Source organism: Gobius niger (genome assembly GCF_951799975.1).
Source record: "Gobius niger genome assembly, chromosome: 1".
In the NCBI taxonomy this organism is placed as follows: domain Eukaryota; kingdom Metazoa; phylum Chordata; class Actinopteri; order Gobiiformes; family Gobiidae; genus Gobius; species Gobius niger.
In genome coordinates this window covers 14699830-14715062 of record NC_136852.1, presented here as the reverse complement: position 1 = coordinate 14715062, position 15233 = coordinate 14699830, and the positions used below count along the sequence as shown (strand labels likewise).

Sequence of the window (15233 nt, the reverse complement as noted above, 5' to 3'; positions counted from 1 at the left end):
GTGGATTTAAGACTTGTGTAAACATACAGTTCAAGTATCCAAAGATCATTTTTGGTTTCAATGTAAAATAAAGTATCAATACTCAATGCTTTGACAATGTTGTATTTTATTTACCGTACGTTTAATATGATAAATAACATCATTCTTGAATTGCCACACACACCTGATATACCACATATGGCACATGTCGGTTAACTGGCTTTGATCAAATTCACAGTGTTTTGAGGTTAGCAGGTTTAGTGACCCCATATTAAACCACTTAACCTCTAATTTTCCCTTTGAGAGATTTACCCCGTATCATGCAGCTTTTACTCCCTCGTTATGCATCAAGGACCTGACCCCTCTGTGCATGTGCCATGAGGCCCTGCACTGAGGGACTATCTGGTTTTTGCGGTGAAGGAGGGGTTTGCCAGGCCAGTTATTTAGATCGATATCATTTACTCACAAAACACAGGAACTGAGCCCTTGATGCAAGACAGAGTCACTTGCTTGCCACAGAGTGAATGGCACTATGGGGTAACAGTGCAGGCTAGAATCAGCAATTCTGTGTAAAAAAAAAAAAAAAAATGGATTGATTCTTCATATCACGTATGTACTTCAATGAGGAGTTGAAGTACTCAATCCTCATTCTCTCGTTTTGTGTCAAGTTGCCGCTCGTGTCTTCCATCCAAACACCAGAGGGTCCTACATCAACAAATGAGACTATTAATATTAGAACTTCCCTATTGCCTTATGCATCTTAAGTTACAAGGCACTGTTCCTGACAAATTGTACACATTTTCATAAAAATGGACAACAGTTTGCAATAGTTCACAAAGTACTTATTGGGTCAAAAGTGCAGTGAATGGCATTTCCTGTTTTATCAATAAATAAAAATGTAGCCTTACCAGATGATACCAGAAGGCAGTAGCAATATGATGGCCCCCAAAAGGAAAGGAAATCCCTTCATAAAGTGCAAAGTGGCTGGGTAGAGGGAGTTGAAGACACTGTACCCGACCATAGAACACAAACTCTCCACACAGGCTATAGAAGCAAACAAACCCCCTGGATACAAACAAAGGAAAATGTCAAAAAAAAAAAATACATATAATGTATGAAATTAATTGTTATATTAGTGTGACCCACCTTGTTCTGTTGGATCTACCAACTTGGACAACTTTGACCTAATCACTGGAGTTGTCGTCACAAAGAAGAGCAACAGACCGTAACCTGGTGAGTTATAAAAACACATTAGCTAAAAAGCCTAAAAATAAATCACATATTTAAACAGCACCTGACAACACTGACAACACAGGAAATATTTTTGTGCACCTCCTTTTAAGTGGGTCTCCAAAAAGATGTGTGAATAGAGTCAGAAGAACTACAGTCTAAAACAGTAGTGCTCATCTTCTAGGTCGAGACCCAAAAGTGTGTTGCAGTACCATTTCCCAAATATGAGATATACATATAAATTCTGCAACAAATACATACTAAATGTTGACATTACTTAATATTACAAAGGTTAAACATTTTTTTCACATATTAAGTTGACAATTTGGCTATTTCTGTTTCAGCACGTTGTTATGTACTTTATTTAAGTCCATAATGGTGCGCTCAAAGTGTGTTTATCTGTGACGAAGCGGTAAACCACGGCGTAAATGAAACTGTAAGTTAGTTTTTTAATAAGTTATTACTCCTTCTAAAGCTACCAGTAGAAGGAGCCCCAGTCAAAGTCTTCACCAGCTACAACTGTTACTATTTAATTCTTACTAAGACATTATTTCAAATTGTAAAATGTAAAATATCAGTTCTGGGGCACCCAAAATAATGTTTAAAAGCCCCATATGGATGTTACTGTATGTCCACTTTAAAAGTTGATAATATCCCAAATAGGGCTGGGTAATGTTAAACGATACCAGTATGGAGTTGAAAAAAAAAATGTAGGTACTACTGGTATCAGAAAAATAAAAGAATCGAAAGCAGAGACTGAAAAAAAGAAATTATATCTTAAGAGACCAAGTTTTGATGCCTGTTAGTTCAGGGACAGCATTGAAGTAAGTTACTTGGTTGTTCAGCTCAAATGATAGAAATTTCAAAGTAATGGTCTATTATGGAATAAATTAACATTACTGTTCTGTTTTCTGGTTCTAGAAGACACATATTTTCATGTAAGTATTGGAAAAAAGTATCGTTCAGGCATCTGGATCGTAAATCATGTACCGTCAAAGTACCAGCATATGAAAACATAACAGTACCCTGCCCTAGCCCCAAACCTGTGTCAATTGAGAACCACTGGTCTAAAACGTGACATTATGTTGAGCAGCAAATGAGTACGCATGTACCTGTGAACATCAGCGCCGTGGTGTTTGCAGCAGAGAAGACCAACAAGCCTGCGATGTTGGACAGCAGACCCACAAGAGCCACCCAGGAGTCCGCCAGGCAGCGAGTCATGACCTTCAGCCCCAGCAGACTGCTCAAGTAGCACAGGTGCAGAGCTGCCGATCCATATCCGATGAGCTCCGGCCCCCAGCACAGCGGAGAGCTCAACACGAACAAAACATACAGATCCCTGCAGCCCGTGTGAACACCCACCACCAAAAAGAAGCACAAGGTATAAAGCCATAACTTGTATTTGTGAAAGCTGCCAGTGCTTTGACTCCCCCCAGTGGAGAACAGTTTCCACAGAGCTTTGTGATGGTGGGTGCTGAAGAGCCTGACGGAGGGGTCTATACGCACTGATTCACAAACAAACAAGTAGCTGTACAGTGCTGAGGCCAGTCTCGTGGCCAGGACCAGCCAGCATGGATTGATGTACCTACATGAACAAAATATTTTTAAGAAAATATCCAGTAATTTATTTTGTTTGTCATGTAATTGGTTATGCTTAACTGTCTCACTTTTGATAGTTGTGTGGTAGGTGACAATTGTTTGAATTAATGAAATAAACAAATTCTGTTTATATTTACCCTTGTGTCCGCTTCCACTGGCCTCCAATAATGCTTGCCAGCATCCCAGACAATCCCAAACAAGCTTCCAAGATTGCCACTCTTAAAGTACGGGATCTCCTGTCACTTATATCAGCTATATATGCAAAACTACTCGCCAATATGCAGTTGAAATCACCTGAGATGCCACTGAGCATTCTGCCCAGTAAAAAGTAACCCACTGGCAGCCTCGTGTACATGACCACGAGGTAAACTACTGTCTCTAGAGCCAGACCCAGGTTTGGGATGATGAGGAGCGGCCGGCGCCCAGCCTTGTCACTCCAGGAGCCCAGGAATGGCACCACTAACAGGCCCAGAGAAAGTCCCGCTAGATTGATGTAAAGATTCCAGTGAGCTGTCAGTGTCTCCACCTCCTAAAAACAAAACAATGGATGGACTTAATGCAATAACAATTCTATTAATAGGCATATCATTATTTCACTATAACACATATACCTACACTTTAATTAGACATAATTTAATATGTGTTTTAGTAGTGCAATTAAGTAGGGTGTTTCTGGTTTAGACATTGTTTAATCCAGTTTAGACATGATTTATTACAATTTTTAGACTAATATCTATGAGATGGTACAAGGTGAAAAATGCAATGAAGCGATACTTCTGAAATAGTTTATGAGGCAGCGAAAAGTAACCACAGCACTATAATAACAGGTTATAACATGAAGGCAACTTTTTTTTGTTTAGCTAGACATTTTCTACAGCTCTTCCTTTCTGACAGTCTGTCCTACTTCCTTTAAAGCGGAACAGAGATTTTGGGACAGTCCACATACTGAAACATCTGTTTTTGTTTTCAATGAGCCTCACCCTTTGCAGCGGGTCCACGGGCTGAGAGGTGTTGCACTCTGAACTTTTGGAGCCATTGTATCCAACGTCTTCACTGATTCTGTCCCACAAATACTGAGTGAACAATGGCCCCTGTAATGCTATAGAAAACGTGGAGAGAAAGATCACAGGCTCCACAGTAACTGGCTTCAAGCACGAAAACGGAGGCTTTAAAGCGCGCGCAGACTCTTCTTCTGTTTGAGCGCAGGTCACCGAGGAAGGGTCCTCATCATCATCGGCTGCTGGAGCGAGGACGTGGTCCAGGATTGCGACGGTGTCACGCTCGTCCATAGTGAAACTATAAGAAACTACTTCACAAACGCCTTCTCTTCTCAGCTGGTCAGTAACCTGTTTAACAACAGCGCAACTCAAATATACTGTGTTTACTTCTCGTCTGACTCTGTCGGCTACATTGTCAGGTGTGAGTAGCAAGTTTTACTGGCTCTCCTGTAGTTGTAGCCTTTTCTGTTTCGGAAGTAAGTCTGTGTGTAAGTAGACTGCCCCCTACTGGATTTATTACAACTCACACTGCACTCACAGCCGCACATATCCAGACTAAGGGAATCCTTTTTCTTTTTTTTTTTTCAATTACAGACAGATAATGTTCTGTTGGGTAGACTCACCAAATGTTATTTCCCCGTAGACTACAACTATGGCTTTTAAACCACATTTAGATTGCCTTTTTATACATCAAGCCACAATAACAAAGGCTGGACAACCAAGACTCTCTTTTCCAAAAGAGTACAACTGGTCAGGCGACTGTTTATCATTGGCCTCCCAAGAATGTTTTGAATGTCATGGCACTGTGACATCCAAGTCTCATTAAATCTTAAGATAAGATATGATTAGACTTTATTGATCTCACCGTGGTGAAATTCCCTTTCTACAGGCGCTCTTAGTAAGGTGCAAATAGTAAAAAAAATATGCAATCAAAGAACAAAGATAAATATGTTTTCAAATAACGATAGAATAGTATAAATAGATATGAAGATATTTTAGTGCCAATAGTAGCCAGACAGCTGCAAAGCTAAGTCAATCTCAGTCAAATGGACAACCTTATTGACCTTATATCTTATGGCTTCAATGGCTAATATACTTCACCTGCAATAAAGATAATTGGGCAATATACTGTATTGTGCCTTACTCATTTAAAACAGCTTTCAGAAGGCTGCTCATGTTGAGTTAATTGTTAATCTATGGAATGGTGATTTATGCTATCTATGTCTTTACTGTCTGAGATAGTGCAGCTGCCAGAGGGCCAACACTTCAGATGCGTTAAGTGTCCCTTGGAACATGGCTGGCTGTTGTGCATCGTTACATGTTTTGTGGAAATATAGGAATTACATTATAATAGTCCTGACACCTCTTCTGCTACTGCCTTTACCACTGCTCATACCCACTCCGGTAAGAACAGATACAAGCAACATTTCTTTGAACACCCCCTACTGGGGGTAAATATTAATTAACTTACAGGTATTTATTTGTTGATGTTTTTTTTTTTTTTTTTTTTTAACTATTTAACAGTAAGGTATATTATCAGCTAACAACTGAGAAAATAGGATTCCAGTAAGAAGTGCAAAGATCAGAGCAGAGGTGCACATTCATGAGCTCTACACACTCAAAGAACTATAAACAATAATTTGTAAAGAAAAAAATATTGTATTGAATTGAATTTATTGCAAAGTTAATTTATGTTAATCAGGACCTAGTCTAGCTTTGATCTATACGTATATGGTGGTGCTTGAAAGGTCAGATATTTCATGAGATGGTTCTTGATGTGAAAAGTTTAAGAACCATTATTATAGGTTATTACTCCCCCATAGACACAAAGATAATGTTGTCATAACTACTAACCTTAACTGCTCTTTATAACTTTATGACAAGGATCCGATGGGTCGCATCTTGTTTCTGTGATTTTCCAATCCCTTTTGCAGGCAGGAAAATGTGGCTTCGCAATCATTTTGATGGCACTGTTCTGGTGCACAGAGTGCATTCCTCTGGCTGTTACTGCCTTGCTGCCTGTTATACTCTTTCCCATGTTGCAAATTATGGAATCAGATGAGGTACGTCTTAACAAATTCTCATTTCATGGCTCTAGCTTTGTTCATAATGAGCATTGTAGTGTATTTTTTGATTTCCTGGCTCAGTTTTGTCCAAGTTCAGGTTTGCATCCAGTACTTGAAAGACTCCAACATGCTTTTCTTTGGGGGGCTGGTGGTCGCCATCGCTGTGGAGCAATGGAATCTGCACAAGAGAATCGCTCTACAGGTTCTGCTTGTTGTAGGAGTTAAACCATCCCTGTAAGTTTAAAATACACCATTATTATGACCATTGGCAGGTGAATCAAAATAGGCAGATGACCACCCTTTTTAGTTCAATCAATTTCTTGATCAAACTTGCAAAAATAAGTAATTTTGATATTTCAAGGGGTGGGGTTTACTGGAAACAAATGATGCAGCTCAAACGTGAGAACATTCCCCAAACTACTAGTCATTCATGATACGTTAACTGTCAACACAGAGGTTCCTATTCACAGTAACAATAAGGAAATACATTGGAAATAGCATTTGCTGCCCTTTATCCACATTATAACAAGAACATACACTCAACATGTTTCCTGGTAAATTAATACACCAAGTTAGATTAGTCTGAACTAAACTACTTTTGTGTCCTGTTTAACGTGTAATTACCATGATGACCACACTATTACTATGCCATGTGCTGGAAGATAAAATGCTACATAGTGCATCACTCTTTGATTTGTCAGGGACTGAACTGTGACCACCCCCTATTGTGCATTTTGGCATGTACCTGATTTACCTTTCTAATATTCATTCATCTTGCAGCCTAATGGTGGGGTTCATGAGCACGACAGCCTTCTTGTCCATGTGGATCAGTAACTCGGCCGCTACTGCCATGATGCTGCCCATTTCTAAGGCCGTACTCGACCAGCTGTCCGACACAGAGGCGACAGCAGAGGAGAAGGAGTGGGAAATGATGGCAGTCAATGACGGTGACGAGAACCCAGCGTTTCAAATGGAAGATGAGAAAACTGACTTTGACAGTGCACTCGACGTCCAGGAAAATGGCTTCAGTAAAGGTACGCTTGTCTGTGTGTTTGAGGGGGACTGGCTCTATGAAATGATTGCGCCCATTGTCTTGTTTCAGATGCTGCAAAACATGAAAACAGTCAAGAGCTGAGAGATTGCAGGGAAGATGATGCTTGTATGTAATTCTCATTGCAATGAGGCACTTGTGCACGATGTAAACTCTGGAAAACAGCTTCTGTGTTCATCATGGACCTGCTGCTTTGAGCGCATGCCACTGGCTAAAATATCTAGTATTCTGTATTTACTATGGTTGATTCTCCCTTCTGCCTGTGGAGGGCGCTTTAAGTAACACACAAAATGCTATAAAGGGCCGTGCTTCCCATCAAGTGTCTTTAACGCAGTCATAAAAAAAATAAGTTACAAAACATATTATATTGATACTGACATAAAACAAGATTGTGCTTGACATTGAGTAACCTGTTTTCTGGCAATTTAGGGTTAGGAGAGTTTACAGCCAATATGCCAGTGTACTTCATTTGAAAGCCAAGACCTTCTAAAACTATGTGTAAGATATACGTATATGGGTATAACACAATTTACATCACAGTTGCCGTTCCTAATCCTAACCCTGACCAGCAACCTAATATAACCCACACTCCCTGATCAGGGGGACGGCAAGTAACGGGTTAAAACACTTGGCTGTGGGTTATGAAGCTTTGTAAGACATGCCGCTGATACATTTACAGTCTACACTGTTGCCAACCTTTAGTGACTTGTTTTTGTTGCTCCAGCTGAAACATTTGTCTTTCTATCAGATTGTTGTGCCAAGAGAGCTGAGGCTGAGCAGCGCAGGGTGCAGAGAGAACAGAAGTATTCCAGACTGTCTAAAGGCATGAGTCTGGGCATCTGTTACTCTGCCAGTATTGGAGGAACTGCCACACTGACTGGCACAACTCCCAATGTAATCCTGAAGGGCCAGATCGATGAGTATGACCACACTCACACAGACAGGGCGGGACAGGCCTGTAAATAAAGCATGGCTGTGAAAATCATTTAACCTCTCATTTAGTTTGTTGTTGCAATCTGTTTTAACAGGCTCTTTCCAAACAATGGGGGCATCATCAATTATGCGAGCTGGTTTGGCTTCTCTTTTCCCAACATGATCCTGACACTGGTGCTGTCATGGCTGTGGCTGCAGTGTTTATTTGTGGGCTTCAAGTAAGCGCATCCCCTTCATTAAATTTTAGCACTTACTTGACTGGTTTTATACAATAATTTCATACATTCACAGCTTTAAAGAGTCATTCGGTTGTTGCTCGAAGCGCAGCGATCGGAAAGAGGATTACCAGGTGATAAAAGATGAGCACAAGAAGCTGGGCCGGATGAGCTTTGCTGAGGCCTGTGTGTTGTTGATCTTCACTCTGCTGGTTCTGCTGTGGTTCACCAGGGACCCGGGCTTCATACCCGGCTGGGCCACTGTCCTCTTTAACCAGCACAAAAAGTGAGTGCAGAGAATGTTTGAATGTGCTGTTCCTAAGCGCATTATTTTCTTTGGGGACACATGGGCTTTCCTAGACAGTATAGCTGTAATAGGGAAAACCAGCCAATTTGCCAGAGCTCCTGATGTTGAGACTGTAACAATGTTGACTTTTCTGCTAGATCCGTTCACAAATTCAGTTGGAGCCTGAAGTGTAGTGTTGGTTTAATAATATGCTTGGGGCCTTGTTTTTGTATTTTGTCAGGTACGTCACAGATGGTACAGTGGCTATATTGATGTCTTCACTGTTCTTCTGCATCCCGTCCAGTTTACCATCATGCTTGTGCAGGTCGTCAAACGGTGAGGGGATATTTTTTGTGTGAATCATATGCCACATTTTATATTCTTTTATATTAATCATAAATAATGTCCCTCGTAACCCTTTATTCATTATCATTTCTGATTATGCTGATATTATTATTTTTTTTTTTCATTTCTATAACCAGGCTTTTATAAAAAGATGATGGTTATGAAGGTAACAACGTTATTGGGCCTGATCACTTTTGTCAGTGTGAAATTCAAGATTTTATTTCTTTTTTTAAATATTTGTAATATTTAACTGAATACAAAACTTAATTATCAGTGTTGAATTTTGACAATAAAAATGATCTTGAGCTGATTGCTACGTAATAGAATAGAAATAAGTTAAAGGAGTCTTTATACTTTCTGAATCCACATACAGGTGTAACCTTTTGTCGACTAACTAATGAAACGTTTATTTTTTGTCGGAAAACCTCTGGATGACTGAGAGCTTGCACCAAGGCAGCACAGTTTTAACAAAAATCATACAATTATTATAACTGTGGCTAGATTTACACTATGGACACTCTAAGCAAGATTTAAAACACATCCCTGGAACACGATCATATGAATCACATGCATTTCTTCACATGTTTGTAGAGAACTGAACTACAGGATTAGCCAGATATAGACAGATATTGTACTGCCTACATAATCGCAGTCTCTGTATTTGTTTATTGCAACCATTCAAATTATGATTTCGATTTGATTTTAATTTATTGTGCAGTCTTGGGGCGGGATGGCGGTGCAGTGGTTAGCACTCATTCCTCACAGCAAGAATTTACCGGGTTGATTCCCCTGGACGGGGCCTTTCTGTGTGGAGTTTGCATGTTCCCCCTGTGGGTGCTCCGGTTTCCCCTACCACTAAAAACATGTACAATAGGGTGTATGTGAGAGTGAGTGGTTTGTTACTCTGTTGGTCAGGCCGGTAGGAGGCTCCTGTTGGCAGCCACCCATCTTTCTTTCTTCCGAGTTCCCTTGCGAGTCCACAGCCCGTATACGCACTCAATCCGTCCCCTCCTCATTCACTCACTCACATTGGACAATAGCCCTCTGGACGGTACTGGGGCTGTGGGCCCTTTCCCGAACTCTACATCCCGGACAAGGGAAACCCAGGACTATTTGCGTTTCCAATTGCGCCTTCATTACGCAGGGGTTTGAAGGAATTATTTGCTGATTGTACATAACTTTTTTTGTAAATATTTATTATCGAATGGGCATTCGCTTATTTACTACGACTTATTTGTGTGTATTGTCTGTTGCACAATAATAATATAAGGTACCTATTATTACGTCTTAATTCATGGTTCAGTCTCCTTTTATCTGTTCTCCGCTCCTCGAGTTGAACGTAGATCTTCTGACTCTAGTCCAATTGATATAGTACATTAGTATTCATACAGTACTGTATAGGTTACAGACGGCGCAGATTGGCAGTCAGGCTTCCATGAATATTAACCGAGTGTAGAGTCAACATATATTGTCCCATGTCAAGCGCTTTGTGACCATGTCTGTGAAAAGCACTTTACAAATAAAGTCCTTTCCTTATCTCAGACTCACACTCACCACTGCTTCAGGTGGCTTTTGTTTTCGCACATGTCACTTAAACACCACGGCTGACTTTGCTGATTCAGTTCTTTCGTATCTGCTCCCATCGACGATCGGGAAGTGTGATACCCTCGAGGTCAAGTCTGAACATACGCTCACACACTATCTGGTCTTTAGATAAATTACTTTCCTTTCATCAATATTTGCTTTTTCTGCTTTGGAAACATAAGTGAAGTGTGTCCAACTTTTACAGTATTTGCAAACGTGTCACTGCCCTCTTTTTATAACCATGAAGAGCTACTTTGTGTTTAGAAAAGTGTCACTGTGATGGACACCGGTTAATAAGGTGTCAAAATGGTCCATTTAGTGTGAAACTAATACGCCTGATTTTTGTTGTTTAAAATCTTAGTTGCACACGTCAGGGACAATCCTTCTTCCTTCCTGGTACAGTGCGTCTGCGTATGATCACTTACTGTTCTGCAGTGTGCATTATATGACTTTTAAACGGGACTAAACACACAACCAACCTCACACATTTTACTATTGAGCCTCTCAATTAATATATTAGCTTTAAAGGAAATTATCTCTCAACAGATCTTCAAAAGCTCTACATAGGTACAGGTCTTAAGCATATTTACAGACGTTATTGGCCACCTCTGTTTTGTAGCGTCTCAACAGGAGGGTTACAGGGTTATGAGGGATTTATGCCAAAATGACTCAAAGATAGGCAGATTTGCATAAAGGCTCATAACATGTTGTGACTCTTGAACCTGCTGAACTACTCTTATCTAACTCCCTTTAGACAAGTTCATGCTCCTGACTTTGAGGTTAAAGTTCAGTTGTGCAGAATTTAGAAACTCAATTGTGAGTTCAGTCAACTTGTCTCATGAATAAGTAATTTTACCTAACTCTGGGATCTCCTACCAGTATCTTGGGAGCTGCCCAAAGCTTTCTACATTACTTCACGCGCTTGATCACATATTTCATTTTGTTTTGAAAATAATCTGCAAACCAATTAGGTGAATAAAGTTAAATTCTGTAGAAATATCTAACCTAACTCTCCAGGGTGAACTCCTTTAAGTTGCATAGTTACACAAGTAACTTCAAAGCATAAGTAGCTCTGTGATGGGTTTGTTGCATAAAAGCAGCTCACTGGGTAAAAAAGGTTGACCCCTGACCTTAGTACAGACCTTCAGAAACCATGTATTTTCCTGGTAAGGCTGATTAACATGACACGTGCCCCCTCCCTGGTTTAACGTTTAAACTGACACTACAAAATTAAAGGCAAGTTGATTTAACTTGACATCTTGTTAACTGTGAATACATCAATCTTAGTCACAAAACAACAAAATAAACGGTCACATTTTGGAACATAGCTAGAGTTTGCCAAAACAAATAAATACAACCAAAAAATTCGACCCACGCACTTTATTGTTTAGTGACTGTTTGTGATAATTGGTTCTTGGAAAGCTTGCTTGTGCAGTATGGCAAGATGCCACATACATTACCACCAATATTTCACTGGAGTTAATGAGTAACAGAGTGCATCATCAGGAGCCTGCTTTGAAGATCAGTAATCGAACCAAGTCCTTTGTTGTTAACATTTCAATGCCATTTGAGGACATTATCTGAAGAGTTTACAGTGAATAAATATCTCTATCTTGTTTAATAGGGGACTCTGTAGAAGCTCCACCTCCATTGCTCAGTTGGAGCATAGTCCATCAGAAGTTGCCCTGGAACACACTTCTGCTTCTGGGAGGAGGCTTTGCACTGGCACACGGCAGTGAGGTAATCACTCAATTACCAGAGGCGGGTAGTACTCAGTTACACTTACTCGAGTACAAGTACTTGAGTAACTTTTTAAAGAAATTATACTTATTTAGAGTAATTATATCTTTTCAGTACGTTTTACTTTACAGTACTATTACTCAAGTGGCTTTGTCTACTGGAATAATATTGTAATGAAGCATATTTACCCTTGAGTAAAAGAATAGTTACTTGTGCCACTGTGAGAACATTTTAAAGTTTCATATCGACCTAAAATATGTGTAGTTTGTGCTTTGTATCCCTTTTTCTTCAGAAACATATTTAAATACATACATTCATGGTATTTTCTTTGGAAATCTTAGTATTTTCATATGATTACAAGATGATCATTGTTTGTGATCATTTATGTCTGAAACTGACACTCAGTTACTCAGTACACAAGTAACATTTTCTCCAAGTACTTTTTAACTTAAACTTGAGTAAAATGATTAGGGGGAAACTGAACATCACTGCGTGTGGAGTGAATGATAAATTGGCTCATGTAAAGCGCTCTTTGAAAGGTGCTATATGAATAAAAGTTCTTCTTCTTCTTCTTCTTCTTCTTCTTCTTCTTCTTCTTCTTCTTCTTCTTCTTCTTCTTCTTCTTCTTCTTCTTCTTCTTCTTCTTCTTCTTCTTCTTCTTCTTCTTCTTCTTCTTCTTCTTCTTCTTCTTCTTCTTCTTCTTCTTCTTCTTCTTCTTCTTCTTTTAACCTCTTACCCTCTGCCTGACCTAAAAGCTTATTAAAAAAAACATCAATCTAGCAACGAAAACAAGGAAAGAAGAAAGGAAGAAAACTAAACAAAAAGGTGACAAAAACACGACGGCAACGTGATCACTTTGGTAGATCTTAACCTTTCAAATGAGGCAAACTTTTAGATTTGGGTAAAGAAAATTTTGGAGAAAATGTGCTCAGTTCAGGCGGGGATGAAGAGGTTAAGTAACGTTACTCTTATTTGAGTAAATATTTTGGCTACGTCCATAAGAGTAGAAGAAAGGACAAGATCGCGAATACAAGCGGCCGAAATGAGTTTCCTTCGCAGGGTGGCTGGGCGCACCCTTCGAGATCGGGTGAGGAGCTCAGTTACTCGGGAGGAGCTCGGAGTAGAGTCGCTGCTCCTTCACGTCAAAAGGAGTCAGCTGAGGTGGCTAGGGCATCTGTTCCGGATGCCTCCTGGTCGCCTCCCGCTGGAGGTGTTCCAGGCATGTCCTAGTGGGACAAGGCCTCATGGAAGACCCAGGACACGGTGGTGGGACTATGTCTCCGAGCTGGCCTGGTGTCGCCTCGGGGTCCCCCCAGAACAGCTGGAGGAGGTGTGTGTGGATCGGGAAGTTTGGGCATCTCTGCTGAGACTGCTGCCCCCGCGACCCGGCCCCGGATAAAGCGGAAGAAAATGGATGGATGGATGGATATTTTGGCTACTCTATCAACTCTGCCAATTGCTGTCATACTGTATATTAAAATGTGGTGTGAGAATGGAACAGATGGAATCCTTATTCACCTTATATTTTAAAGGTTGGTGGTTTGAATCCTGGCTACCACTGGCGCAGACTGACGTGTCCTTGGGCAAGACACTGTACCCGCTTTGCTTGTATGAAAGTGGCATATGAGTGAGTGAATGGTGGTTGGAGGGGCAAATGATATAGATTGGGAACAGTGGGAACTAGTCAACTCTGGCTTGTAAAGTGCATTATTGTTGTTAAAATGACCTGGTCTAATAGTTGTTTCTTTTTTGAAGAAATCTGGACTGTCTGCATGGCTGGGGGACACTCTGATCCCTCTGCAGAATATCCCGCCGTTTGCCATTTCAATCCTGCTGTGTTTACTCGTGGCCCTCTTCACAGAATGCTCCAGTAACACGGCCACCACGACACTGTTTCTGCCCATTCTAGCCTCAATGGTAAAAACAAAAACAATCAACACCGACACATGGCTTTGTCACTGAATTACTTTTTATTTTTATTTTAATGCATTTTCCAGGCTGTAGCAATCAAAATCCACCCGATGTATGTGATGATCCCATGCACCTTTGCTTCCAACCTGGCCTTCATGCTGCCTGTGGCCACGCCCCCCAACGCCATCGCCTTCTCCTTTGGTAACCTCAAAGTCATGGACATGGTAAGACCTGACACCCAACACTGGGACTCAAGCACAAAGGGCTGTGTTTACCATCTCTGGAAACATTGGCTCATAAAAATTACAATGTAAGCAGCTTAAAAATAATCCTTAAATCCAATCACTCATTTATTGTTCATAGAAGTGGTATTTCTGAACCCACTGTACGCTTCGACAGTGACCCTATGCATTCTCCCTTTCAGGTCAAGGCTGGATCCATGCTGAATATTATTGGAGTGTTAACTATAAATCTTGCCATAAATACTTGGGGTGTGGCAATGTTTGACCTCGACACATTTCCAGAGTGGGCTAATGTCACTGTGAAGCCTTGATCATGAACTGGTGCGGGACAGGAGCACTAATACTAGTTTTTAGGCTATTTATACATTTTGAGAAGTCTGAACAAATGCAAACGGGACTGTAATGTTGGGAATTTGTGGCTGCTGTTTGTGAAGACTGTGCCTTAACCTCAAGTTTTTGTTGTGACCTAATCTTCATTTATAATTGTGAAACAACTATTCCAATTAGAAAATCACGCAGAACAATTAACTCGGACTTAAATGTGGTTTCAGCTTTAAACTCCTACATCGGACGTTTTGTGCAAGTAATGTATGATGTATTTCAATAGTTTTGTGGTCATCTGATCTAGTGAGCCCAATCCAATTTATAATATACTATGTCAGAGTCCTGGGGTATCCTGCTGACCGTTTGTGGTGTTTTTGATTTATTGTATTTTTTTAATGTAAGGGCGACCCTGCAGGAAAACTCATTGTTTTCAGGTTTTGGGCCACATTGGTCTTTTAACATAAACTTTCACCTGTTAAACAAATAAATACCTACTCTTCACAATAACATGTTAATATTATTGCACAGTTTCACGGTAGATTTATTTGGGAAATTGTAATTTTAATGGCCATTTTCTCAAAACAAACTCTAGTTCCTAGCTTGATTTATTGAGTTTTGAATTTCAACAAACAAGATGAAATTTCAATTTTTTCAGCTTATTTTAAAACTACACAAAATATCCCAATTCCCCTCTGAAAAAGTTGTAACTATTATCAACAAAATAAAACCG

At 40.2% G+C, this 15233-nt stretch overlaps 2 protein-coding genes across 2 annotated transcripts; one reads left to right on the top strand and one right to left on the bottom strand.

The window, feature by feature from the left end:
• Window positions 1–608: 608 nt before the first annotated feature.
• slc46a1 (solute carrier family 46 member 1) lies at window positions 609–4212 on the bottom strand. The gene is made up of 6 exons (XM_079555794.1): window positions 3789–4212; window positions 2946–3337; window positions 2322–2794; window positions 1126–1209; window positions 888–1044; window positions 609–684 (listed from the first exon to the last, which is right to left on the bottom strand). Exons 1-6 carry the CDS (start codon window positions 4095–4097, stop codon window positions 618–620), a joined length of 1482 nt encoding a protein of 493 aa, XP_079411920.1. The 5' UTR covers window positions 4098–4212; the 3' UTR covers window positions 609–617.
• A 195-nt stretch (window positions 4213–4407) lies between these two features.
• On the top strand, window positions 4408–14490 carry LOC306960320 (solute carrier family 13 member 2-like; the record flags this gene model as incomplete). Its single annotated transcript, XM_079552735.1, has 14 exons — window positions 4408–4419; window positions 5049–5210; window positions 5741–5869; window positions 5970–6106; window positions 6653–6906; window positions 6975–7031; window positions 7672–7843; window positions 7952–8074; window positions 8148–8357; window positions 8599–8693; window positions 11911–12026; window positions 13782–13943; window positions 14024–14161; window positions 14362–14490. The coding sequence occupies 14 exons, from the start codon at window positions 4408–4410 to the stop codon at window positions 14488–14490; spliced, it is 1896 nt and encodes a 631-aa protein (XP_079408861.1).
• Window positions 14491–15233: the final 743 nt, after the last annotated feature.

What these genes read in the sequence shown, in the direction of transcription:
- slc46a1 (XM_079555794.1), bottom strand. Translation starts at nt 4,097, where the DNA reads ATGGACGAGCGTGACACCGTCGCAATCCTGGACCACGTCCTCGCTCCA. An exon ending in CCGTGGACCCGCTGCAAAGG is followed by an intron (nt 3,338 to 3,788) that starts GTGAGGCTCATT and finishes TTTTGTTTTTAG; the next exon opens with GAGGTGGAGACACTGACAGC. An exon ending in GGTAGATCCAACAGAACAAG is followed by an intron (nt 1,045 to 1,125) that starts GTGGGTCACACT and finishes GTTTGTATCCAG; the next exon opens with GGGGTTTGTTTGCTTCTATA.